We start from the raw sequence: 26,896 nt of genomic DNA, 5'->3' as shown, positions 1-26,896 counted from the left end.
AGCTCTCTCTCTCTCTCAGGCATTCTTGATCTTGATTGCACCATCCATTCAATTTTAACCATTGTTGTAATTATCCAGCAAGATTCTCCTCATCTTAAAGTGTTTGAGTTCTATGGACCTGAGTATTTTTTTGTGGCGGATGGTGACGGCTCCAGCTGTGGAGGTAGAGTTTCGTGTGTGTAGGTTATCAATATGCACTGTGACCCAGGGATCCATCCAGTCTTCTCTCAACCAACACTGTGAGGACAGGAAGTTGGTCCTCTTTTCAAGTTCCATTACGTATTTTATATTTCAATGGATAGAGTCTACATGTTCCAGGAACTCTTTAAGCTTTTCTGCTCCATGTGGCTATACTACAAATGTGGCATCCAAGCACCAATAAAAACATAAGGGTTTCAACTCGGCATATTCTAGTGCCCCTGCTTCAAAGTGTTCCACGTACAGGTTCCCCATGACAGGTGGTGATGGGCTACTAATCACCACACCTTCAGTTTGTTCCTAGTATTTTCCATTAAACAGGAAATAAGTTGATGTCAGAATGCACCCAAAAAGTTACGTGAAATCGTCAAACTTTTCCACAATGAGTTCCAAGGAATCAGGAAGTGGAACTCTCGTAAAGAGGGAGACTAAATCAAAACTGGCCTTAATATTTGTATCCTGGAGCTGTATTTGACTGACGCAATGTAAATAGTTGTCGGAGTTGCAAATGGACATTCACACTTCTCCACATACACAACTCCACTGATTACTTACATCACCTCAGTCGACTGCAGCTCCAGAATACAGACATTATTGTTAGTTTCAGTGTAGTCTCCATCTTTATGCGAGTTCCATTTCCTTGGAATTCATCGTGGAAAAGTTCATCAGTTGTTTCACAGAACTTTTTAGCCACATCCTGACCAACTCATTTCTGTTCAATAGTAAATATTATAAACAAACAAATGGTATGGCTACAGATAATCCGTTATCACTCGTCGTAGCAAACCTGTATATGGAACACTTTGAAGCAAAGGTACTAGAACCCGCCAAGTTAAAAACAACATGTTTCTATTGGTATGTGGCACGGCCACTTAGAGTGGAAATGCTTCACAACTTCCTGGAACATTTAAATTATATCTATCAAAATATTTAAAACAAAATAAAACTTGAAAGGAGTGTCAATTACCTTTCCTCACCATGTTAGTCAAGAGAAAACTGAATGGCTCCCTAGGTCACAGTGTACATAAACTAACCTCTATCTACATGCCTCGAGCCATTACCACTTGTCACAAAAAATCCTCTGATCCATAGAGCTCTTACAATTTCAGATATACAGAGCCTTGTTGGAGAATTAGCACTTATGACTGGTGTTCTGAAGGAATGGATTCTCAGATCATCAAATCGAATGGGTGATGCAATCAAAATCAAGAATGCCTCGGAGAGAGGTGGAGACAGATTGAGGAAGAGAAGCCAAAAATCACTTATCTTCCTTATACTGACCCAATACCCAGGAAGATAGGTGGAATCCTACAGACACGTCATCCAGAGTATTTTGCTCTCTTCAGCTAAGATAAAAAGTATACTTTGGATGTTAAAAACAGTACATGTCTCCAAAAGTCGAGTATCACATTCTATGCAAATGTGGCATATCTTTATTGGGCACAGGGCAGATGCAAGGAACATCAGTGACACGTTCAGTTACAACAACTAAGCATATCAGCTGTCCCCAAACACTGCCTCAAATATAATCATGAAACGAAATATCATGATACCAGTGTCGTAGTTGTAATGGATCTGGGAGATGTAGTATTTTCTACCGGATTTGTCGGTACCAAATTGTAAATGTTTTCTTATATTTTTTGTCAGAATTTTTATTATAATTTGCCTTATTATATGTTAATTTACTTATATTTTTGAGAGTGAAAGCATATTGATTACTATTAGTAAATGTATCGAAGAATAGCAAAGAGACTGATTACAAGTGGAAGCTTGTGAGTTGTGTAAAATATCTTTGACGCTGGAGTCGTCTTTGACTGTACTCAGTCGGCAGTTAACTCTTGGTGTGTGTTGACGGTAAAACAATGTGAAGGTCGCCGTCATAAATAATTTTGAATTATGTTACTATTTTTTTTATATAAACTATAAGAAGAAACTACATTTGAAGAAATGGTATTTGAAGCACCAAAAATGAGGCAAACACGTTGAACCAGGTCATTTCTGCAGCCGACAAAGATGCATTGTGGAATCATACTTCCATTAGACAACTGAAGCCAAGACTAATATCGCCTTGTATACATCTAACGGAAAAGGTACTGTCACGAAATATGCCAAATTTAAGTAAATAAAAAATAGTGAGCATATTCCAACTTTGTGTCTCAGCCAGGATAGCATATTTCATAGTGCAAATGTCACGTTTCTGGGGAGGTATAATTAAGGAGACTATTGAAATGAAGATTTAAGGAAACACAATAAACAGGGATACAGCTTTTAATTTAAACAACACTGGAGGATGTGGCACTCAATTTACTAAAATCTTGCCGATTGTCACACCCATCAGAATTGGAAAATGCTGATAGAATTTGCGTTTCATGGAATATCAGTGCCTATTCTGTAAAACAAAAGATTATCAAAGGTCACAGTGGACATCATAAATCAAACTCTGCTATACATAGCAGTGTGAGACCAATAACAGGTCACAGTCTGGTTGGAGCCCAGACAGTGAGTACATATTAGTAGCAGAAATCACAGCACCTGAAGATGACAGCTGGGTTGGTCAGCGAAATACTGTGCAAGAAATGGAAACTAATTTAGCTAAACACCCAGAAATTCGCTATTAATCAATCATACTGAGAAAACCTGAGAGAACACTAAGGATACTTAGTTTATTATGGGCAAATTTTAGGTGTGTGTCAAACTGCACACATGCATTCAGTTAAACAACAAACCATAAGAATTAAAAGTGTCCCACAACATTCAGTGAGGAGGATATCCACTACACAGCTTCAGGTACTAGTTTGTTTTGTAGCCTACATTTTAATTTGTGGAAGACATACCACTGTGTATTCACAGTTCTGAATTAAGATAGTTGCCACAGATTTTCAGAACAGTTTTTCAAGATTTTAACTTAGGGTACAACATTCTTATAGTCTTATAATTAAATTACAGCTTGAGATTTACTTACCATCATTGCTGAAACACAATGATGATATTGGAGCAGAGTATCTGTGAAACTGGCACAAACGTTTCTTGTTGAATCCATCCCATATGTTAACATAGCAGTCGGATCCACCAGTCGCAAACGTGTTGTAGCCGTTATGAAAACTGAGAAAAATGCAGTACAAGTTTAATAGTGAAATACTTTTAAATGATCTATGAAGCATATTTATTCTAGTAAAATTGTATCAAATTACAGATTTTGTGAGAAAGATTATATTAGCATATGGGTAGAACACTTTGGAAATTACCCAAGTGTAATCTAATATATAGTCAGTAACTACAGAATGTGACAGTGATGCACTTTAACACTACCAAGTTAACACCATTCATAAAATTGTTACAATTCCACAGAAAAAGACTAAGCTGGCAGGAGGCATACCTCCCATTTCTACCAATAAATAAAAATATGTCACAGCACTGCATATTTTAGAACTATTGTCCCTTGTTCAGAGAGAAAAAAAAGAATGATTGGGGGAAGGAGGATGGAAACAGGAGAGGGGGGAGGAAAGTCGACAGTCAAGCTAAGGCAGACAGATCCTCCTGGTAAAAGGAGAAACAGGAGGAAAGATGAAGGGAAAGGTGTAAGAGAGAAATAAGAAGGTCAAAGTATTATAGTATTAAGCATAGTGCCACCACACTTGCTCACCGCAGTGCACCCTAGGGTACCTGAAGAGCAAAGTGTTCTTAGTGTTGTTTTTTTTTATTTTTTTATTTTTTTTTTTTTTTTTTTTTTTTTTTTTGGGGGGGGGGGGGGGGGGGGAGCACAAGTCAATCCCATTTACAAGACGGGTTGTTGAACAGACTCGCAAAACTGTAGGCCTGTATCTTTCAATGTCGGCCTCTTGTAGAATTTGGAATGTTACATGTTTGTGCGAAATGAAATTTCTACATGGGCTCTGAAAATGACTGTTTGTAACCCAATTCTGAACAAAATAAGAGCACATGGAATATCAGAACAGTTGTGTGATTGGACTGAAGAGATTCTAGGAAACAGAACATGGCATATCATTCTCAACAGGAACAAATCTTTAGACATAAAAGCAACTTTGGACTTACCTCAAGGGACTGTTATAGGAGCATTACATTTCACAATATACATAAATGAGCAAATGTATAATGTTGGAAGTTCCCCAGAGGTATTTTGTGGATGATACTGTTATATACAGAGAAGTCGCAATCTACAAAATTGTAATGAAATGCAAGACGACCTGCAGAAGATTGATTTTGCAGGGATTAAGAACAGACCCTCAACATAAACAAATATAACAGATTGTGGATAAATTGGCAGAAGCTTTGTTATTGTACAATTACATAACTGCAGAAGAATCACTGGAAGCAGTCACCTCCAAAAATATCTAGGAGTACATGAAGAAACAACGGAAAATCCATTATGGAATAATGACAATGTTATGAAAAAGGACAGATTGTTAATCATCATAGTGTATAGATGTTAAGTCGTAGATAGGCACAACAAAAAGACCGTTACACAAGTAAGCTTTTAGCCATTAAGCCTTCTTCTGAATTAGACAACACACACACACACACACACACACACACACACACACACTAATGCAAACGCAATTGTCTAGCAGTCTTGACTCAACATCTCCACTACACTGTGAGTGGGTAGCGATCTATCCTTTTCATAATATTGTCAGTACATGTATGAAGTGATTTAAAACTGGAATTGCTGCAAAAAATTAAATGCAGGTAAAGCAATTTGTAGACTGAGATTCACTGAAAGGATCCTCAGGAAGTATAGTTTACCCATGAGAGAGGTAACACAAGAAACCCTCATTCCAACAATACTTGAGTAATTCTTCTCAGTGTGGCATCCATACTAGGTAGAATTTATGGAGAAAGAAGAAACCATCCACAGAAGAGCAGTGCATTTTCTTACATAATCATTTAGTAAGCACAAAAGTGTCAATGAGATGCTAAGCCAACTCCAGCGGCAGATGCTGCAAGAGAGGGGTTTTGCACATGGAGTCGTTTACCGTTGAACTCTAAGTAGGGTCAACCAATATGTTGCTTTCTCCTAGGTATAGCTCCAGGAAAGACCACTACATGCTTGACACTAAAATTTCTTGAGGAACACTATTTGTGATCAAGGAAGTTAACGCATCACCTAAAAGACTCCTGGTATCGTTCTGTGACTATAGATGAATCATGTTATCATTATTCCTAGAAGCATAAGCAATTTAAAAGAGGGTGACATAGGTGACTGTGCATCGAAACAGTTAAATCTGTTAAACTGGCGGGAAAAGATGTGGCAAGTATTTTTTGGAACTCACCATTAAAATCAAGAGGTTTGGAAAAGAGTAAAACAGTAACTAGCTCTTATTACAAAGGATTATTGAAGCACTTCCATAGTGAGTTGGAAGCAGAAGTGACCAATTCAGCAACACACAGCTGTCATAATGGCATGAATGCATCAAGTTGCACTTCGAAACAGTTTCCTATCTTTCTTCTTTATTTCTCAAATTTGGCTCTTCCTCTGACTTGACATGAAAACCAAACTCATCTAAGACACAAAATTTTCTTTTCATCCAGTGAAATATAAACAGTCATCAAGCAATTCTGAGGTAGTACTGTAGCCCTTGTCTGAAATTATTTAAACTCATTCTTCCATGCTATTTCAATATCTGCACACATTCGTTGGCAATTACTGATGCCAATCATTAGAGGTATTAAGCCTAGTTATCATTTGTGACAAGTGAAAATGGTGTGACAGTTAGAATTAAACTGTAGATTCCTGTCATTCCTTACCACTACTCTTCTACTTAATCCACCCAAGGCGCAACTCAAAGTTTGAATAGTAAAAGTGTCACATATAAGCAATGTAACAAGAGTGAAAGAATTTCGTGACAGTTACAAGATTGAGAGTATATTGAAGTGTATCTCTCCATTGTCCCCATTATTGTAGGCCAGGCAGTAGCACAACAACATGAGAACCTTTTGGGGACTTGTAAAGAAAGGATATAAGCCATTTCCAATCTGAAGCTTTAAGTTCAAGAGGCACAAATATAAAATTACCACCCATGAAAGAAATATCAGAGATCAATTTCCAACCATAAAGCTAAATTTTACTTGTCATAAATAAGGCTTCAGTTTTAATATAAGTTTGTGAACTGATCACATCTTGCTCAACACATCAACCACCCACTCACTCCTAACATAAATGTGATCCACAATTCATGACTGAAAGTAATCAAAGCTACCCCTTTACCCTAAATATGTCAAATTCAAATGCCAATCAACTTACTGCAGTTGCTACATATTCTGCTTCAGTATGTTTAAGAAAAGCAGGGACACAGGAAAAGGAATATAACATAATAAAAAAAATTTCCATGCAGAGATACACTCAATTAAAATATCTTACAGTTATCACATAATGAAAGCACCAATTTTTGTCTTTGACATCCTGAAAAAGCACTACACTCCCTTCAGAGTTCAACACTTCTCATAGAATTAATTTCTGTTCCCTCAAGCATTGTACCATGCACAGAGAAACACACATTATATTGATAAACTGAGTGTTTCCCTACATTTCATGGAAGTCACTGTCATTTATAGAGATTAATGGTTCAGTGATCTTCTAACTTGTAGAGGTTTCAAAAGTGCTAGTGCATGCATAAAACTTACCTTATAGCATTGACAGGATAAATGTTTTCAATTCCACCTTCCTTAATCCGATGGCACTTGAAAGCATATTTTTTCTTTTGTACTTCCGGGCTAGTATCAAGATACTCAACTGCCACTCTACCTTCAATGCTGCTCAGGACATAACCCTGCAAAGCATCAGAAAAGTCTGTCAATACCACATTTTCTGAGCAAGTTCCACCATTGTTCAAAGTAATAATCTGAGAATATGTAGGATATTATTTCTTCATGTCGGTAAGTAAAATTATCCAATGGGGCAAATCTCATATACCAGAATCTAGGTCAAACCATTAATTCAAACATAAACATTTATATGCTACATACACCCATATCAAAGAACCTCACAATGATGATACAGAGACACAGGGCACTTAAACATAAAATAAACTTTCCCCTAGGTTGCATTATCTATCTTAATGTTCAGATTTCATATTTCTCATTGTTACTATCAATCTTGAATTCATTAGATCAGGACCCTGCTCTGAGCATGCTGCTAAACACACATCACCAGTCTTTGCCACGTCTTTCATTCTTAGCTTCTATTAGAAGACAGAACCCTAAAAAATATAACAAAATAAAAATAAAAACTGTTACCTAAAATTCATCTACATTGCTATACCTTTACAATGGCGCATCTCATCTCAGATACTTCTTTGGTACAGAATTATCAGCTCATTCCTGAAAACAGTTTTTACTCTATCTATGGGAAGAAAGGAAGGTAAGAAAGGAGATATAAGATCCCGTTGATGACAAGGTCATTAGTGACAGAGCAAAAGCTGGAACTAGAGAAGTCAATGGTATGTGCTATTTTCAAAGATACTATGCCGGAATTTACCTTATGAGATTTAGGGAAATTACAGAAAATCTTAATATGGACAGCTGGACTCTGTCCATGGGAAAGCCCTCGATGGCAAGGAATCTCTATGTACATGAACACAATATACACACCACATACCAAGCATGGATGAAATGGGCAGATCAACGACAAGAAGTAAACACTGCTTATGGAGCAGAAAGGTGATGATGGTATTAGCAAAAGGGAAGAGGGAGAAAGGATATGTTCCAACAGCTGCCTATTAAAATGATTCAATGACAGCTCGTGCTTCAATATCACGTACATTCTCCCGATCCTTCCTTCACTGCCACTTCATAACGTATTTGTGGCAGTAGGCACGAACAACTACGAGATCTGGTGATGACATTCTACCAATATACAGAACCTACATCTGATCTTATTTTACCGGCAACAGGCTGATTGATAATATTATAGTCAGCGGAATCAGGCAAAACTGGGAACAACTCGAGAACCAGCAGAAACTAGCTGACTAGCTAAGCACCAAAGAGATGGAGAACACGAGAGACAGAGAGACAACAGAGATGACATGACAGAATAACAAGTCCAGCAAGCAAACCAAGATTGAAAACCAAGATGTAGCGAATTCAGAATGAATATTATAGCACAGAGAAATCGCAACTGATGTCAGAGCCACTGCGCTGCTGGTTTTAGAGGTAAGTGTGGGTGCCAATAGATCAGCACAGCAGGCATATCCATGTGGTTGCACTCACAGCGGCAACAGTAGCACCTGCAGACTTGTCTGCACTGCCTAATGGCTGTCTTCAATTTACATACTGGCAGAACATTCAGTAGGAGCAGATGTAGCTGGCTTGTATGCCAGCACTCACATCTCATAGTGTCCCCAATCGTATGGTGCTGCCCACTGAAGGCGACCAGCATCCACAAGGGTCTCACCCATTCCGAGTATGCATACAAAGCTCCACCCGGCAGTAAGCACTCTGTGTGTCATTTCCAGTGTTCCATGAGCTTTGAAGCCAGGAATTGGAGGAGAGTACGTGGCTGTCATCCACCAAAAATCTCCGCGGGGCTACAGCCTTGGGCAGAAACAGAGTGAGCAAGGCCGTGCTGGTGGAAGTACCTACCACTTTCAACATCTGTTACTTAAACATAAGCACCATACCCTCCACTTCGCCTTTAGAGAAGGGTTGAAACAGCAGACTTGATGCCATTGGAGATGAAGATCTGTTTGGATGCTGCTGCTGTGAATTGGAGTCCAGTGTCTGAGACGATAGTGCAGGGAAGCCCTTAGATTGCTAGGATCAGGATGGAAGCAGTGACAGTAGCACCAATGGTGGTGGACTCCATGCTGACCATATATGAATAGTCACAACACTTGTCCATGAGAATGAGCCACATACATCCCACAAAGGAGCCAGCAAAGTCCAGATGAATGCTGTCCCACAGGTGGTCGAGCATGGGAGAGGGTGGGCAGCTGGCAGCATAAGACTTGGTTGGAGCAGCCTGGTGCCAGGCACAAGGCACAAGCGGAACAGTCACACACCGTGGCCTTCACTACTTTGCTAAGTCCCAGCCAGCAGGCATGTTGCCTGTAATGGGAATACCATCTGAGGTGTGCTGTCATTCCTCATCATTGTGGAAACAGGGAGTTTCCTTTTGGTCAAATGCTGGGTTGGGCCTCGAGGGCAGAAAAGAAAGGGCATCTGCATTTGCATTCTGTGCTGTGGGCTTGTACTTAAATGTGGAAGTTGAGGAAGAGCGCCCAACACTGGAGTCATGCAGCCCACTCTGGATGCCAAGAGTGGGGCGAAAGGAAGCTATTAGTGGTTTGTGGTTCATAATGAGGGTAAAATGGTCCCTAATAGGTAAACATGGAATTTCTTAAAGTCAAAGGCGATCACCAAAGTTTTGTTTCCAATCTGCAAATCTTTTTTCAAGCAGGTGTCAGCATCTCTGATGAATAGCACATTAATTGCTCAGTACTATCCTTGTTCTTATGCACCAGTATTGCAACAATGCCACGTGAAGAGGCTCCTGCAGCCAAAACCTGTAGACACGATGGAGTAGAGGTCATAAGGAAAGTTGCTTAGCGTAACAGTCCCTTCAACTGTGTGAAAGCACACTCACAGGCACCTACCTGTCCACCTGTACTGAATGCCCTTCTTTTGCAAATGACTGAATGGATGTGGGCCACTTGTGTAAGGAACTTTGGACAATAATTCACCTTTCCCAAAAAAGCTCCTGTAAGTTTTGGGAGTGGGGCAGAGTGTCAATGGTAGAAACATTGTAGTCAGTGGGATGGATCTCATCTTTGTTGAGCAAGTGGCCAAGGTATTTCACTTACTCCTCACTTCTGCATATGTGGCACTAGATCCCCGAATCACGCAATGTAGTAAAGAAGGACAAAGTTTGCAATGAGGTTCCGATGTGTAGCGCCTGTGGCATTGAAGTCATCAAGATAGATAGCACAAGGCGGAAACAGACACGGCTAACTGTTCCAGGTACCTCTGGAAAATCGCCAGAGCAGAAGAGTTCTCAAAGGGCAAGTGCCTGTAACGCGAAGGGGGTGTCAATGACCACAATGCGCAGTGATTTCTCATCCAGAAGGATCTGCAAATATGTGTCAGCAAGGTCTACCTTGAAAAAATACTCACCTCCACAAGCTTCGTGTGAAGGTCTTTCGGACACAGGATTGGGTTGGTGCCTGGCCATTGATTGTCAATTTGAAATCTCCACATAACCAGAGGGAACCACTGGGTTTCTTGGCCATACCACTGGTGTGGCCCAATGACTAGTTTTGACAGGTTCAGTTACCCAAGCTTCGTAGAGGTGATCGAGTTCTTGCTAAACAGCTGCCCATAAAGAGACAGAAAAAGGTTTCTCTTGGCAGAAACAGGGCACTGCATATCTATGTTTCAGGGGGAGCCTAAGAAAGGAAGAGCAACCATTGGAGAGCATCATCCAAAACCTGAAAATCAGGGAAGTGCCATTTCAGCCACTAGAAATGACCCAATCGTTCTCTGCATTGTTAAGTGGCGGAAACAGGGCAGGAGGCACTCCGGCTGGGAACTGAGCACTACCTAAATTGGTTGGGAACCTTGAACCTGTAACCAATTTGATGGAACTGTTGTTGGAACTGCTGTTGCTTAAATTGCTGTTGGAGCAACTGTTGCTCTTGCTGTTCCACGAGTTTAGTGTTAAGGAACACAGCTATCATTTTTATCTAATCACCATTTAGATAGACCGGAATCATACAAATCTGGGAATGACTCAGGAACAAGTAGAGGATCGGCAACTGGCCAAGAGAGTCGACACCACGCCACAAAAGAGCAACGTGACAAAAGGACAGACAACTGAGATGGCATGACAGAATAACAAGGCCAGTGAGCAAACCAGGATTGAAAATAAAGATGTAGTTAATTCGGAACCAAGACAGCGATGTGTAGCAGGATCAATACTGTAGTGCAGAAAAACTACAACTGATTCCAGGATCACTATGTTGCCGGCTTTAAAAGGAAACCATGGGTGTCGATACACCGGCACAAAGGGCATGTCTAGGCAGAAGCACTTACGGCAATGTCAGCAGCGCCTGCAGATGTTGCCAAGACACCTAATGGCTGTCACTAATTTCCATATCGTCCGGCAGGCCTTCATACACACATGGTCAGGATACCACACTTATGTATTACAATTCCACCACAAAATTGCTAACATAATAAAGAGTGGAAGCTGGTTTGATGTAATGGTGCCTCAAGTCAGTATGTTGAGAGAAAACTACAAAGGACAGCATTAAATGAGATTATGGCAAATTGGACTTGATGCTAAAATTACATTGGTAACCATCACAATTTCATCTTGACACCCATAAAAGAAGCACCTTTTTCAAAGTTTTGAGCAAACTTAAAAATTGTGTGTTTCTTGTGACTGTCTTTCAAGTTAAATTTGTTATGATAGTATAGATAATTATAACTGTTTAGTGAAAATCTCTATTTGTCAAAACATGTTCAAAAACGGTCATGACTATCACGACTAAACAGTCCCACATATGTTTACAGAACTGAACATTTTTCCATTGATAACTACAGAAATATAAAGAAATGGTTACAAACAAAGGCACAAGAAGAGAGAAACTAGGAGAAGTGCTAGGTGCTTGGTAGTGACAAATGTAATGTAGTATAGACAGAAAACAATAATGGAATATCAGATATGAATCAGATTTCACAGCAATTAAGAAAAGGGTTCCTCTCAATTGGTCAGTGGTTAGCAACTACAAGATGGGGGGGAAAAGTGAGAGAGGGAGAAAGATGAAGTAAGGTCCTATGTATAGTCTCAAATGGTAGTTACATGAATGGTGTCTTCACTGTTCATCATAATGGAAAGTAGATCTAATATAAAAAAAAGTAAACACAAATACACGTGTAAAAAAGAGCAGTACAAATATAATGGTGGAATGGACGACAGCAGAAAGATTTTCAAGTAAAATGGGAGTAAAAAGGAAGAAAAGTGAGGGCAATTAGGAGGGGAAGGAGGTACACAGAAAGGGCAAGAGAGGGACATCTAATCCAGATACAGCAACGAAACTTCTGACACTGAAAAGCTAATGAGTACATCTTTACACTGAGATGCAGCATGATGGGTTTCTAAGAACTTTCAAATTCAAAATCACTGACCTTAACCTTTGACCTCTAATATCTCAAAACATCCCACTTTATTCCTTTTTATAAAAAAAGATATACTGCTCCAATATGCTATCATAAACATGGCAAATATCAAGATGACACATCAAAGGCATCATGCTCAAAACATTATTTTGTCAGAATCGGTAAAATGTCAAAATGCAGAACGTAGCACATAAATATAAAACAGAAATTATTAAAAAATACAATTCATAAGTAATGTTGTACAAAAATAACGCTTATATTACTGTAGTGGTATTATGAACAATTTACAGTGTAGCTTCAATGAAAAGGCAATACAATGTGGTTACACCTTGTTTTACAAGTCTCCAATTAAATTGTTAATGTTCATCAGATTGATGCAGGGAAAGAGTATGTCCTTCTAGTAGTGTCACTGGATCTAGTCTTGTGTGAATGTCACATCTTCTGAAAACACAAGAGTCTGCTGTGGAAAGAAACACAAATGATGGAGATGGTCCACGTGGATGCAAGAAGCTGGCCTGTACTTCATTTGCTCCTTCATAACTTTGTAAGACATATGCAACCCACCAATGACTGTCATACATACTGGCAGCAAATCCATGCCTGTCTGTTAACAGCATTTGTTTCCACATATCAATCACTGACTCCACTCTGTTCACTACAGAAGAAGAATGTGTGTCTGTTTTTATTATACCTTTATTAATAGGTATTATGCAATGGAACTTACAGTTAAATAGAATCCTACTTGTATTCTTGAAATGTTGCTTCAGCTTGGTAATGTCTTAGTCATAACTGGAAACTGACATATAGTCGAAGACACACGAAGGAATATTTCTTTGCAACACCGAAACAACTGTTGCGTCAAAATATGGTTTTCATGAGATCACTTGAGGCTGATAAGTATGGCTAGTCTCTTTACAGTGCCTGCAACCACAACACAAGGTCCTTTACCATGTGCCAAAAAAAATTATGCCATTCAAAGTTTTCCTGGTTTCTGTTTCTGTATTGGGCAGCATTTTCATTCGAAAAGTGGTAAATGTGCTTTGGAGTTGGAATGTGACATTTTAAGAAATTGATGAAACTGTGCTGTAAAGAACACACACACACAGTATTATGCTGAAGGCAATCAGATATTCCCACATATGATACGTGGCATATTTAATTATTATTTGCGTATCTGAAGCAAGCTACAAACAAATCGTCTCAAGAACTAACCTACCTCTAGTTAACCAACATTTGTTTGTAATTTCGTCAATGCAGTTCAAACCAAACAGTTCGAACGGCTAATCCGTCAGTTCTACCAAACTTGTACAATGGGAACATCCACCTAAGAAACATGCTGGAAGTGCAGGCTTGCATATAACAAATAGTGCACACTGTTTATATGATCGTAATAAGCGTTCTTCACACTTTGTTAGCTCTCAATTTATACCCTTCAACTATTAACTTAAAATTTTGGTGAGACACTCATGAACTAACAGCATGGGTCCCACTGATATACACAATGACACGGTGTTTTGGCCACAACTCACAAAATTTCGAGAATCCAATATTTACATCTGGGTACGTATCTTTGAAATATACATGCAATTTCTTAAGATTGTGGAACCCTAGCTGTTTCTGCTTATGTACTCTTAGTTCCATCCCCCCCCCCCCCCCCCCCCCCCCACACACACACACAGAAACAAAATCTTTTCTTCCTGGCGTCTCAAGGCTCAAATGATGATCACAGTGAAAATCATGTACGTATTGAACAGTTTTTCACGTCGTCTTAACTGACGTTGGATTTGGTGTCACAATTAACCATGTTCAGCTAAAATCATTTTGCTCTTCATACCACTGTAATCTGAAGTGGAAAATTATTTCATAGTTTTCCCTATAATCCAGCTCTTTGGAAGTACTGTTAAAAATTGTCTTTTGTCACACATACATTCTGTGTAGCAAAACATTTCGGACTGGCTATAATTTATCTATCTCCGTGTTTTACATTCTTCTTTTTTCAGTTGTGTCACATAAGTACCGTATTTACTCGAATCTAAGCCGCACTTTTTTTCCGGTTTTTGTAATCCAAAAAACCGCCTGCGGCTTATAATCGAGTGGAAAGTAAGTGGAAGTTCTGAAAAATGTTGGTAGGTGCCGCCACAACTAACTTCTGCTGTCGAATATATGTAGCGCTACACAGGCATGCTTTGCAGGCACAAAGACAAATACTGGCGCCAAAACCTCTGCGTCAGTAAATAAATTTAAAAAAAAGTGGAAGACGAGATTTTTTTCTCCGCCCCAAGTTTCGACCACTGCATTTTCATACATTATCCAATGAAGTAAATACAAATTCCGTATTGTTCATCTTCGAAAGTAGCAGCATTTCAATGTACTACGAAAATCCGACTGGCAAGACTGTTTGGGATGTTTGTCAATATGGCCAACTCTACGTTCTGAATTTTTTCCTACCTGTGAGAAGAGATGGTTGCTAATAGGAACTTTTATGAATTGTGAATCACATGCAGTATTCTCTTCACCATAAGAATAATGTGAATATAAACATTTTGCCATGTGTTCTTCGCTGCTGCTATCTCATTTAAATCCTGTCTTCCTAATAAACTACGAAACTAGAGTGAGATAACAGCAAACATGGGGAAGAATATACATAGCATGACATGTTTTTATTCATATTATTCTTATGCCTAATAGTGATAGTCAGAAATGAAGCACAGCAATTGACTAGATTTTTAAATCTAAGATGACTAATTTCTGTGCGGAATGTAACGTACTAAAGAGGCGTCTGCAAAGATTTTCAAACAGAGAAAAATTTTCGCTAAACTCTCGTTCAGAACATCTTCTATCATACGCAGTCTATTATTTGGTGCTTGTTGATGATTATCAAAGAAAGCATCAGTGCAAGTAACAACAAACAGCAGTCTCTTGCCATTGTTTCGCTAATGAGACGATTCCTCTCTTTTTTTTATTGTAAGCAGCGGTAGCGCGCACAAAAGCAAACCGTGGTGCGAGCAGCGACAGGTCATAAACACACATCATCAGAATGCTACAAACAATGCATGACATAGTACAATAATGCATTTTCAGCTTAGAGTCACGTAAACACCTATAACAAAGAGAATGGCACTTGTCAGATCAAAGAAAAATAAGCAATCAATTCAAACCACATGAAGCACATGAAAAAGGAAGGGTACACGTATAAATATATACGGAGCGCCTGACGCATAGCAATGGCTACCTAGTTAAGCTTAACTGCTAAGCTTACGACTCGAACCAAACTACTGTAGCTGTATCGTCATTCATTCGACCTAAATTGTGTCTCATATTACAATGGACCAACTTTGTTTCGATTTGGAGGTGCGGCCTAAAACTTTTCTCTCCCCTTGAATTTCGAGTCTCAAATTTCAGGTGCGGCTTAGATTCGGGGAAATTTTTTTCCCTTGATTTCGAGTCCCATTTTTCAGGTGCGGCTTAGATTCGAGTAAATACGATATGTTCCAACACTGAGGCTTTGGGTGCATTTTCCTGTTTTTCACCTAAAAGCTGAAGGTTAGTGTTTAAATAATCCAGTGCCAGGTCCGATGCTATTTCATCTTCACTTAACATATTCTCTGAAAGTTACAATGGTTTGGGAGAGAGATAATGTGAATTATTCAGAGCTGAAGTAAATATCGTTTAGCTGCACCAGAATTTATATGCCGAGAAACATGCGTAGGCATGGATGCACACGTGTTAAGAAACATTGTGACAGTTCTGGAACATTAATTCAGTGTTGCTTCCTTTGAATTTTGATTTATGGTTTAATATCTACCTTGTCACACTGGGAGAAGGAAATTAGGACATAGCTTGACAGTGGAATGAAAACTTGTGACTTCCACATATTATAACCTTTCATTAAAATAACATGGAGAGCGCAATTACGTACATCCTTATTGCACCACCTCAAAGGACCAACAGACACCAAAATCGGAAGGGGGGGGGGGGGATGATGAAGTACATAAAATAAGTGACACAGTTTACCCTTCAACTTTCTGTTAATTTACTGATACCTCTACATGATATCTTTGCCAAATGGGGACAGTGTGAATATATAGTTATATGTGTAGGCCATTTAAAGAATCTACACAAAGTACCTAGTACAGCTGAGGCAACACCTGCAGGGGTTAATGAGCTTTGTGGCTTTTCCTTTCTACATCTGCTGCAATTTTTCCACCTAACAATATATTAGGACCCTTTTTCTTACCATCCACTCCTGAACATTCCTCTAATTCTTCTGTACTCTTGCATGAGCATATTTTCTAAATGGACTGCTGCACTAGAACTTTGACCTGAAATGATCTTTTTCTTTGCCCCCCCCCCCCCCTGCTGAATACTACACAGCAATGTACAGAGCACAGTTTAAGTAAATAAGTTACAGCCATGAAACAAGTTAACAATGTCTAGCTGAAACAAAAGTCTCTCTGATTGGCTGTACACAGCAAGATACTTTCACCAATTTGTCAGAATAATAGTGACTGCAATTGCTGCTGTTCTCTGGGGGGGGGGGGGGGGGGGGGACACCCATGGATACATAGTTGCTTACTGCATCTAGTTAATGTAGTTATGTAGACGAAATACATTTTTAATCGTGATGCCTTTGGTGTGCCATATTGATATTTATTACATTTATACTGGCATATTGGGGCAAAAAAAAAAAAAAAAAAAAAAAAAAAAACCTGAAGGTGGAATGTTCTGAGATATTCAAGATCAAAAATTAAGATCAATGAACTTAAATGTGAAAATTCATACAAACCCACCATGTTGCATATCAATGTAAAGCTCTACTCATTAGCTTTTTAATTAGACAAGTTTCATTACTATATCAGAATTATACTCATTTATGCCGACACCCAAACCTCCACATGTCAGACACTCGGATAGCTACCAAACATTTTATGTCAATCAAGTATCAACCAAAACTCCAATTTAGTTTGTACTATGTGCTGTGGTCCAGCAGAGCGGGCATAAACATTAATTAGAAGTAACACCAGAACTACGAAGTACAAGAAAATCAGTACTGCGAGCAACTAATACGTACAGCTTCTGTGGGGAAGTTAGTAGAGCATTAGATCATCGTACCACAAGGGTCCTGGGTTCATACCCCAATGATGACAACTGTTTTTTTACTAGATTATGTGTGAAAGTGTTATATGGGACTATTAATACTTCCATGTGTGTGATGCAATTGTGTCTTTATTCTACTGTTCTGACTGTTTATACTTATTCTCTGGAATTAGAAATGCACTAGCTGCTTCATCATGACTGGTGTCAGTTCTGTTACATATGTCCAACAGAACACCATGCCCATTTATAAATATGTGCTCTACAGGTTTGCTTCTCTCAGCTAACGAAGCAAAAAGAGAGCCAAAAGGGCATTACTATAACTCCGGAAAGTCCTTTTACACGTCATGAAAATGTTCTCCCATACAACAGTTTCACGATAAACAGTTAAAACAAATTGTCTTCAGTGGTGTTTGAATGAGGGATCTTCGGTACAATGACCTAATGCTCTACCGTTCACCCACAGCATCTAAAAAACTATGAATCACAGATATGCCTTTCCTGTGCTCCATAGTTCTAGTGTTACTTTTAATTACTGTTTATGCATGTTCTACTGGACGACACACACAGCATAAACTAAATCGGCATTTTGGTTGATACTCTATCTACATACAACGTTTGGTAGTGATCTGAGTATCTGACATGTGGAGGTTTGGGTGTGAGACAGACACATGCAAATTTCACAGTATTTCCAAATTTTGCAGAACTGCAACTTTCATAATTGTCACAAACCTCTGCAAACTGGTAGTTTTCCATCTCTCGTCTGTAACATTGTATGCACCAAATTTGAAAAAAATCTAAGATGGTCAGTTGGAAAGCTATGCTGAATTGACACAGAATGACCCAAATGTAAGATGACCCCAATATTAATCTACTAAACAATGTAAAAACACAGACCTCAGCAACAATAGTTTAATCTGTGAATTTAAGATGATCCTGTATTTTCTAAGGGACAAAGTTGGGAAAAAAAACCATCTTACAGTTGGGTAAATGTAGTTTATTAGAGCCATATTGTATGATGAGCAGCTACATTTTTGTTAGCAAGAGCATATATGCGTTTTGAAGTTAACGTAAAATCATCAGTAATAAGCCTATCAAAAATATTATGGGTCTCAGAGGGAACGACATGGTCAAGAAGTGGAGACAATGCCGGTGAGTGAGATAGTTAACAGACTGGAATGTTATAAAGCAAGAAAATCTTAACATCCGCAGTAACCACTGCAAATTTGGTAAAGAAGACAACTTTAAGCCAAGTCTATATATGGTGTCACAAAACTTACTCAGAAGTCCTATGGAACAGTGCAATGAAATGAGTTGGTCCAAATCCTAGAAATATTTATTGTCAGTGTATTATGGAATGATAATTTAGGAAAGACGAAGGTTTGCATCAGTGATGTGAGGATCCTTAAACAGTTTCTAATTACAGTTAACGGACAAGACCAAGAACTATATTGAGAGAGCACATTAATAAGTAACTGTCAGATCTATAGGTAATCTGACATCAGTAACAAAGGGCATTTGCTTGGTAAAAATAAAACTGTGAATGGAGACTTCCAAGTGAAAGACACGTGATGTTCAATGGTGGCACACAAAGAATGAAGTTGTATGTTTTTCTTCAAACTACAAACCTATAAATAAGCTGTTTTCACTATCTATTTTTGGCTTTCTACAACTGCCAAGTGCATGCCTACATCTGGAAATATGAGTGACTCTTGTTTCCCTTTATTTTCAAAAATTTTCTATGACTGCCACAGTAATTTACTTTCCCTGTAAGTAAGATCTCACTGAAGACGCTGAAGTCCTAAAACCTTTCAATCTACTTGAAAGTCTTTCATGTTATTGTCGACACTAAGAGGTAATATATTATGCAAATACCAGTTATAAATATAGGCACCACAGAAAGACTTTTAGAGCCAGAAGTGGTTTCCATGAACTAATCGCAGTTTCTCTCACAAACTGAGTACAAATGACTATCTTATAATATTGCGAACAAATAATTTTTTTTAATTCTACTCACAAATTAAAAGAATACTACTCCATACACAGAGCTAGTTGTCCAACACTCCGGAATGAACCAGAGTATGCTGATTAAATGAGAAAATAAGTAAAAAAAACATGGTGGCAAAATCTAATAAAAATGCAAGTAACAGGGAAGACAGGCCATAAAACAGGGTGCACATTATTACTGTACTAAAAACACTGTGTAAGACGGAGATGGCACAAATTGAGAATTTTAAGATTCTACTACAATGATAATCAGGATGGTCCAATAAATCTTTCCACATAAAAATTGAAAAATGGTGTGTGTGTGTGTGTGTGTGTGTGTGTGTGTGTGTGTGTGTGTGTGTGTGTGTGTAATCCATCCTATTATCCAGTGTTATATATACTTTCTTATATATTTAAGACATACCTGTTTGTTTGGGAAGCATCGAATGCATCTTGTCTGGTATTTTAAACTTGATTCTCTTCTCTGATGTACATAACCCATATTACGTAAGTCCCAAACATACACTTTTCGTCCTGCTGTTCCAACAACAAATTTTTCACCACACAAGCTCATTGTAAATACCTAGAACACAACAGAGGGTGCAATGTTAATGCACTGTAGAAAAACAAACTGAAGCTTAGAGTTAATAAATAAAATGACAATTCAAATATTCAACATCTCAGAAGTACAGTATCTGAATTATTCAGGAATATTTTCTGTACGAGAGAGAAGTGTTTCCGCATCGTCACTGAGAGACAAGATGTACTTCCCAGAAAGTGTCAGGTCACAGCAGTTGCCTGAACTGCTGCAACATCAAATTAGACACTAACGTACCCACTCATATAAAAGCAATGTTTAGTTAAAACAAGACTTCTGTCTTTGGAAAAGTCAGGTTGGGAAGGGGAGAAGGTGGAGTTGGGAGGAGGGGGGGGGGGGGGGGGGTTGGAGCATGTAATCACATTTAATTTAATCAGCTGTTAAAATGTTAGAAACAGACCACCATATCAGGTACGATAGTGTTAAGAGACCTGACATTTACGTTTAAATTCCACCATTTTTTCCTACAGTTTCCTTAATTTACTTCATGCATATCTCTGATACTTTCTTTCCCAAATTCAATTTGTTTATCCATTTTTGTATCACTGTGTTACTGTTTCACTGCTGATAACACTTGACTCCAACCAAAAGTAGGGTAATTATCCATCCTCATGAGTTAAGGAAATGACTGTGGCTTCACTTAATGAACTATTCCACTGATTTTCCACTGCAAATCAATGACAGAAATTACAAAAAATCCAGTACAGTCACACTAGATTTTGATCCAAAATCCCTTATACAAATATCTGAGTATGTTTTGCTGCATCACTTTGCTTCATCACACAATGCTTGAGTAGGAAGCAGAAAATGGAATAAAAATATTCAATCCTAGTGACTGACATAACAAGGTCATACAAACTTTCTGAACTGTTGGTTGTGTATAGATCAATCATGTCAGTTTACTGCAGCCATAGTTGAACTAAGGTGGTGCAGGGGGTGGGGGTGGAGAGAGGGGAAGGAGAGAGATAGAGAGGGGAGAGAGGAGGGATGGAGAGAGGAGGGATAGAGAGGGGAGAGAGGAGGGATAGAGGAGAGAGAGGGGGATAGAGGGGGGGTGGAGCCACTAACTCAAGTTTTTAAGTGTCGACCTAACTTCCTAATTTAGCAGTGGTTACAAGGTGTGTGTGTGTGGGAGGGGGGAAGGGGGGGGGGGGGAAGAAGATTTGGAAAGCACTACAATAGCCTTGTAGCCTTGAGAGGTGCAAACTGGAACATTCACTACACAGCAGACTGTGCCGGGAGCCATCACAGCAGATTACAATTGGCAGACCAGGGCTCAAACTTAGATCTCATAAACTGAGCTATTGTGTGTAATGCTATATCAACTTATCAAGCTAAGAATGCAACTCTACTTGACAACTTACAACTTAAGTCTGATTTACCTCCAGGGAATGCCCTAACAGGCTTTCTACAATTAATTCCAGCAGCAGCCACGTTCTAAAATAGTAAGAGAGCTGCAGAAGTTTAGAGTTTGCTGTGTATCTAATGTACCTAATAAAACAATGGAAATATCAAGACAAAATGTAACAATATAATGAAAAGGGTAGTTGCTACTTACCATATAAGTGAGATACTGAGTTGGACAACCTACACACACCCACACACTCAGGCACACACAACTGGTGCACACGCCCACCTGGACGCACACGACCACAGTCTCTGGCAGCTGGAGCCAGACTACAAGCAGCAGGGCATTGTGGGAGAGGCAACCGGGTGGGGGTTAAGAAGAAGGCCAGTGTGGGGAGGAGGAGGAATAGCAGAGTAGGGATGGGGGATGGTAAAGTGCTACTGAGAGCATGCAGGGACGAGATGGAGACTGGGGCAGCTAGTTGCAGTCAGAAGGTTGGGCAGAGGGAGAGGGCAGCGGGGGAGAGGTTAATGGAAAGGAGAGAAAGTAGAAGACTGGGTGCATTGGTGGAACAGAAGGCTGTGTTGTGCTGGAATGGGAACAGGAAAGGAGCTGGATGAGTAAGAACAATAACTACTGAAGGCTAAGACCAGGTGGGTTTTGGGAATGTAGAGGGGGGGGGGGGGGGGGGGGGAGTTCCCACCTGTGCAATTCAGAAAAGCTCATGTTGGTGGGAAGGATCCCGATAGCACAGGCCGTAAAGCAGTCATTGAAATGAAGGCAGTCATGTTGGGCAGCATGCTCAGCAACAGGATGGTCCAGTTGTTTCTTGGCCATAGTTTGTCGGTGGCCATTCATGCAGACAGACAGCTTGTTGGTTGTCATGCCCACGTAGAATGCAGCACACTAGTTGCAGCTTAGCTGACATAACTGATTTGACAGGTAGGCCTGTCTTTGATTGGATAGGTGACCTTTATGGACATTTCTCATTTCAGGGCATGATGAGACGTAGTCGAAACTCTAGCAGAGAACGTAATTCAGTTGTTCCAGTCCTGCGTGGTACCAAGTCATGAGAGGAATGCTGCTCTGTGGCTGGACGGTGGAACTTTGGGAGGTTTTGGGTAACTAGAAAGATAAGGCATGGGAGATCTGCTTTTGTACGAGGTTGAGAGGGCAGGTACAATATGTAACAGCCTCAGTGAGACCTTCGGTATATTTCAAGAGGGACCGCTCCGCTCATCACTCCAGATGCGACTGCCACATGTGGGTAGGCTGTGTGGAAGGGAATTCTTGGTATGAGATGAGTGGCACTGTCAAAGTGGAGGTATTGCTGGTGGTTGGTAGGTTTGATATGGACAGAGGTACTGATAAAGCCATCTTTGAAGTGGAGGTCAACTTCGAGGAAAGTGGCTTGATGGGTTGAGTATGACAAGATGAAGTGAATGGGGGAGAAGGTGTCGAGGCTCTGGAGGAATGTGGATAGGGTGTCCTCACCCTTGATCCAGACCACGAAGATGTCATCAATGAATCTGAAGCAGGTGAAGGGTTTGGGATTCTGGGTTTTTAGGAAGGATTTCCCTAGATGGCCCACGAATAGGTTGGCATAAGATGGTGCTACATGGGTGCCCATAGCTTATCTCGGATTTGTTTGTAGGTTTGTCCTTGGTGGTTGGTTTGGAATCCGTCAGGCCTTGGGAAAGGTAGAGTTCAAGGCAATGGACATTAGGGATGTTAGTGTTATGCGAGGTGGCATCAATAGTGACAAGCAGGGCACTGTGTGCTAAAGGGACAGGAACTGTGGAGAGTCAGTGGAGGAAATGGTAGGAGGGTAGGTTTCAGGTAACAGGCTGAAGGTGTTGGTCAACGAGATCAGGGATTCTCCGTGTGGGGGCACAGTAATTGGCCACAATGAGGTGTCCTGGGCGGTTGGGTTTATGGACTTCAGGAAATATGTAGAAGGTAGGAGTGTGGGGAATGGTAGGGTTGAGGAGAGAGATGGACTCCGGGAGAGGTTCTGGGGTGGGCCTAAAGATTTGAGTAGAGACTACTTCTGGATTTCTCGAATGGGATCACTGTGGCAGGATATATAGGTGTACGTAACTGAGAGCTGGTGGGGTCCTTCTGGCAGGTATTCCTTGTGGTTCAAAACAACAGTGCCACTGTCAGCAGGTAGGATAATACAGTCGGGATCAGGTTTTAGATGGTGGACTGCACATCTTTCTGTGGATTTAAAGTTGGTTTCTATGTCAAGGTATTTGGAGAATAATGGCGGGCAAGGTTCGAGATTAAGAAATTGTGAAAAGTTACCAGGGGGTGATTTTGGGGCTGTGGGGCTGGATCACGGTTAGATGGAGGAGTAAACTGAGTCCGGCAGAGTTCAAGATTGGTCTTTGGTTCAGTAGGTAGGGTTGGTGGCAAAAAAGTGTTTCCACTGAAGGGACTGGGAGAAGGAGACAAGGTCTTCAGCAAGTCCTGCATGACTGAATTTCGGGGTTGGGCAAAAGGTGAGGCTTTTGGAAAGGATTGATACTTCGGTAGGGCTTAGGCTTTTGGAGGAAATGTTCATGACTGTGCTTCAGGTCTGTTTAGGTTCCGGATTCTGTGTGGTGGTGAGAGGGAGTTTTGCAGGATGGGGTAAATGTAGTAGGTATGCGAAACAGGGTTTGTCAGCCAAGAGGGGACATGGGGGAGGTCTAGAAGTTGTTGTAGAGGTAGTAGACTGTTGAAGTCAAAGGTGGGAGCAGGAAATGAGCTACTGATGCCACCTCCCTGTACATTAACATCACTAATGCCCATGGCCTTAAGGATTCTAAACCAACTACCTGCTTCCTAGCCGCCATGAGCAACTGTATCCTCACCCACAATTACCCTCTCCTTTGAAGGCATTACCTACAAATAAGTCTGAGGTACGGCTATGGGTGCCCATGTGGTACCATCTTATGCCAACCTATTCATGGGCCATCTAGGGAAATCCTTCCTAAACATGATCTGGATTGAGGGTGAGGACACCCTATCCACACTCCTCCAGAACCTTGACACCTTCTCTCCCATTCACTTCACCTGGTCCTACTCAATCCGTCAAGCCATCTTCCTCAAAATTGACCTCCACCTCAAAAAGACAGCTATATCAGTACCTCTGTCTATATCAAACCTACCAACCACCAACAATACCTCCACTTTAACAGGCACTACCCTTTGAATAGTAGGAAGCCCCTTCCACACAGCTTAGCCACCTGTGGCCACTGCACCTGGAGTGATGAGCGGTCCCTCTCAAAATTTATAGTGTCTCACTGAGGCTGTTACAGATTGCAACACTGTACAAAACATATCTCCTGTGCCTTATCTTTCTAGTTACCCAACACCACCCAAAGTCCCAACATCTAGCCACAGAGGAGCATTACCCTCCTGACTCAGTACCATCCACGACTGGTGCAACTGAACTACATTCTCCACCAGGGTTTCAACTACCTCCTGTCATGTCCTGAAATGAGAAATGTTCTACCCACTATCCTTCCTACTCCTCCCAGAGTGGTATTCTGCTTCCCACCGAACCTAAACAATATCCTCATCCTTCCCTACACAATTTCTGTTCCCTACCTTGTGCCTCATGGCTCATATTCCTGTAACAGACCTAGATGCAAGACCTTATCCATACATTCTTCCACCACCACCACCACCACCACCACCTACTCAAGTTCTGTCATAAACATCACAGTCTATCCCATCAAAGGTGGGGCTACGTGCGAAACCAGTCATGTGATCTACAAGCTAAGCTGCAACCACTGTGCTGCATTCTATGTGGTGATGACAACCAACAAGCTGTGTCTCCATGTGAATGTCCACTGACAAACTGTGGCCAAGAAACAACTGGACAATCCTAGTGCTGAGCACACTGCTCAACAAGACTTGCTTCATTTCAATGTCTGCTTCACTTCACAGCCTGTGCCATCTGGATCCTTCCTACCAACACCAGCTTTTCGGAATTGGACAGGTGGGAACTCTCCCTGCAATATACCCTACATTCCCGTAATACTCCTGCTCTCAACCTTCGTCACTCACTGTCCTTACGCATCTAGGCCCTTCCCTGTTCCCATTCCAGAACTACACAGCCCTCTATTCCACCAACACACCAGCCTTCTTACTTCTCTCCTCTCACCCCGCCCCCCGCTTTAGTGCAAATAGCTACCCCACTCTGCTTTCATCCCTGCATGCTCCCAGCAGCACTTTACCATCCCCCACCCCTACTCTGCTATCCATCCCCCTCCCCACCACAACCTTCTCCTTACCCCCACCTGGTTGCCTCTCCCTTAGTGGCCTGCTCCTCGCAGTCTGGCTCCAGCTGACAGAGACTGTGGTCGGTGTGTGTGTGTGTGTGTGTGTGTGTGTGTGTGTGTGTGTGTGTGTGTGTGTGTGTGTGTGTGTGTGTGTAATTTTGACGAGGCCTTGATGGCTGAAAGCTAACTGTGCGGCAATCTTTTTGTTGTGCATTTCTGTGACTCAGCATCTCTGCTATACAGTGAGTAGGAACTATCCTTTAATTATACTGTCAATGTACATAATTACTAGTCTTTGATGGTACCAGGGATGTTGTAATGATACATTAAATGATTCATTGTTGTTGTTGTTATTGTTATTGTTGTTATGGTCTTCAGTCCTGAGACTGGTTCGATGCAGCTCTCCATGCTACTCTATCCTGCGCAAGCTTATTCATCTCCCAGTACTTACTGCAACCTACATCCTTCTGAATCTGCTTAGTGTATTCATCTCTTGGTCTCCCTCTACAATTTTTACCCTCCACGCTGCCCTCCAATGCTAAATTTGTGATCCCTTGATGCCTCAGAACATGTCCTACCAACCGGTCTCTTCTTCTCGTCAAGTTGTGTCAGAAACTCCTCTTCTCCCCGATTCTATTCAATACCTCCTCATTAGTTACGTGATCTACCCATCTAATCTTCAGCATTCTTCTGTAGCACCACATTTCGAAAGCTTCTATTCTCTTCCTGTCCGAACTATTTATCGTCCACGTCTCACTTCCATACATGGCTACACTCCATACAAATACTTTCAGAAACGACTTCCTGACACTTAAATCTATACTCGATGTTAACAAATTTCTCTTCTTCAGAAACACTTTCTTGCCATTTCCAGTCTACATTTTATATCTTCTCTACTTCAACCATCATCAGTTATTTTGCTCCCCAAATAGCAAAACTCCTTTACTACTTGAAGTGTCTCATTTCCTAATCTAATTCCCTCAGCATCACCCGACTTAATTCGACTACATTCCATTATCCTCGTTTTGCTTTTGTTGATGTTCATCTTATATCCTCCTTTCAAGACACTGTCCATTCTGTTCAACTGCTCTTCCAAGTCCTTTGCTGTCTCGGACAGAATTACAATGTCACCTGCGAACCTCAAAGTTTTTATTTCTTCTCCATGGATTTTAATACCTACTCCGAATTTTTCTTTTGTTTCCTTTACTGCTTGCTCAATACACAGATTGAATAACATTGGGGAGAGGCTACAACCCTGTCTCA

At 40.5% G+C, this 26,896-nt stretch overlaps 1 protein-coding gene across 2 annotated transcripts in view; it reads right to left on the bottom strand.

Moving 5' to 3' along the window:
* Positions 1 to 26,896, bottom strand: part of LOC124612433 (mitotic checkpoint protein BUB3) — a 65,411-nt gene that overhangs the window by 6,307 nt on the left and 32,208 nt on the right. For both annotated transcript variants that reach the window (XM_047140641.1, XM_047140640.1), the window contains exons 5-7: positions 19,838 to 19,996; positions 6,841 to 6,986; positions 3,161 to 3,300 (exon numbers count right to left, since the gene is read on the bottom strand). In XM_047140641.1, coding sequence (XP_046996597.1) covers positions 3,161 to 3,300; positions 6,841 to 6,986; positions 19,838 to 19,996 — 445 coding nt within the window. The remainder of the gene's footprint in view (positions 1 to 3,160; positions 3,301 to 6,840; positions 6,987 to 19,837; positions 19,997 to 26,896) is intronic.

This window comes from Schistocerca americana, chromosome 4, assembly GCF_021461395.2.
Source record: "Schistocerca americana isolate TAMUIC-IGC-003095 chromosome 4, iqSchAmer2.1, whole genome shotgun sequence".
Classification (NCBI taxonomy): Eukaryota; Metazoa; Arthropoda; class Insecta; order Orthoptera; family Acrididae; genus Schistocerca; species Schistocerca americana.
This window is presented reverse-complemented; position numbering and strand designations above follow the sequence as displayed.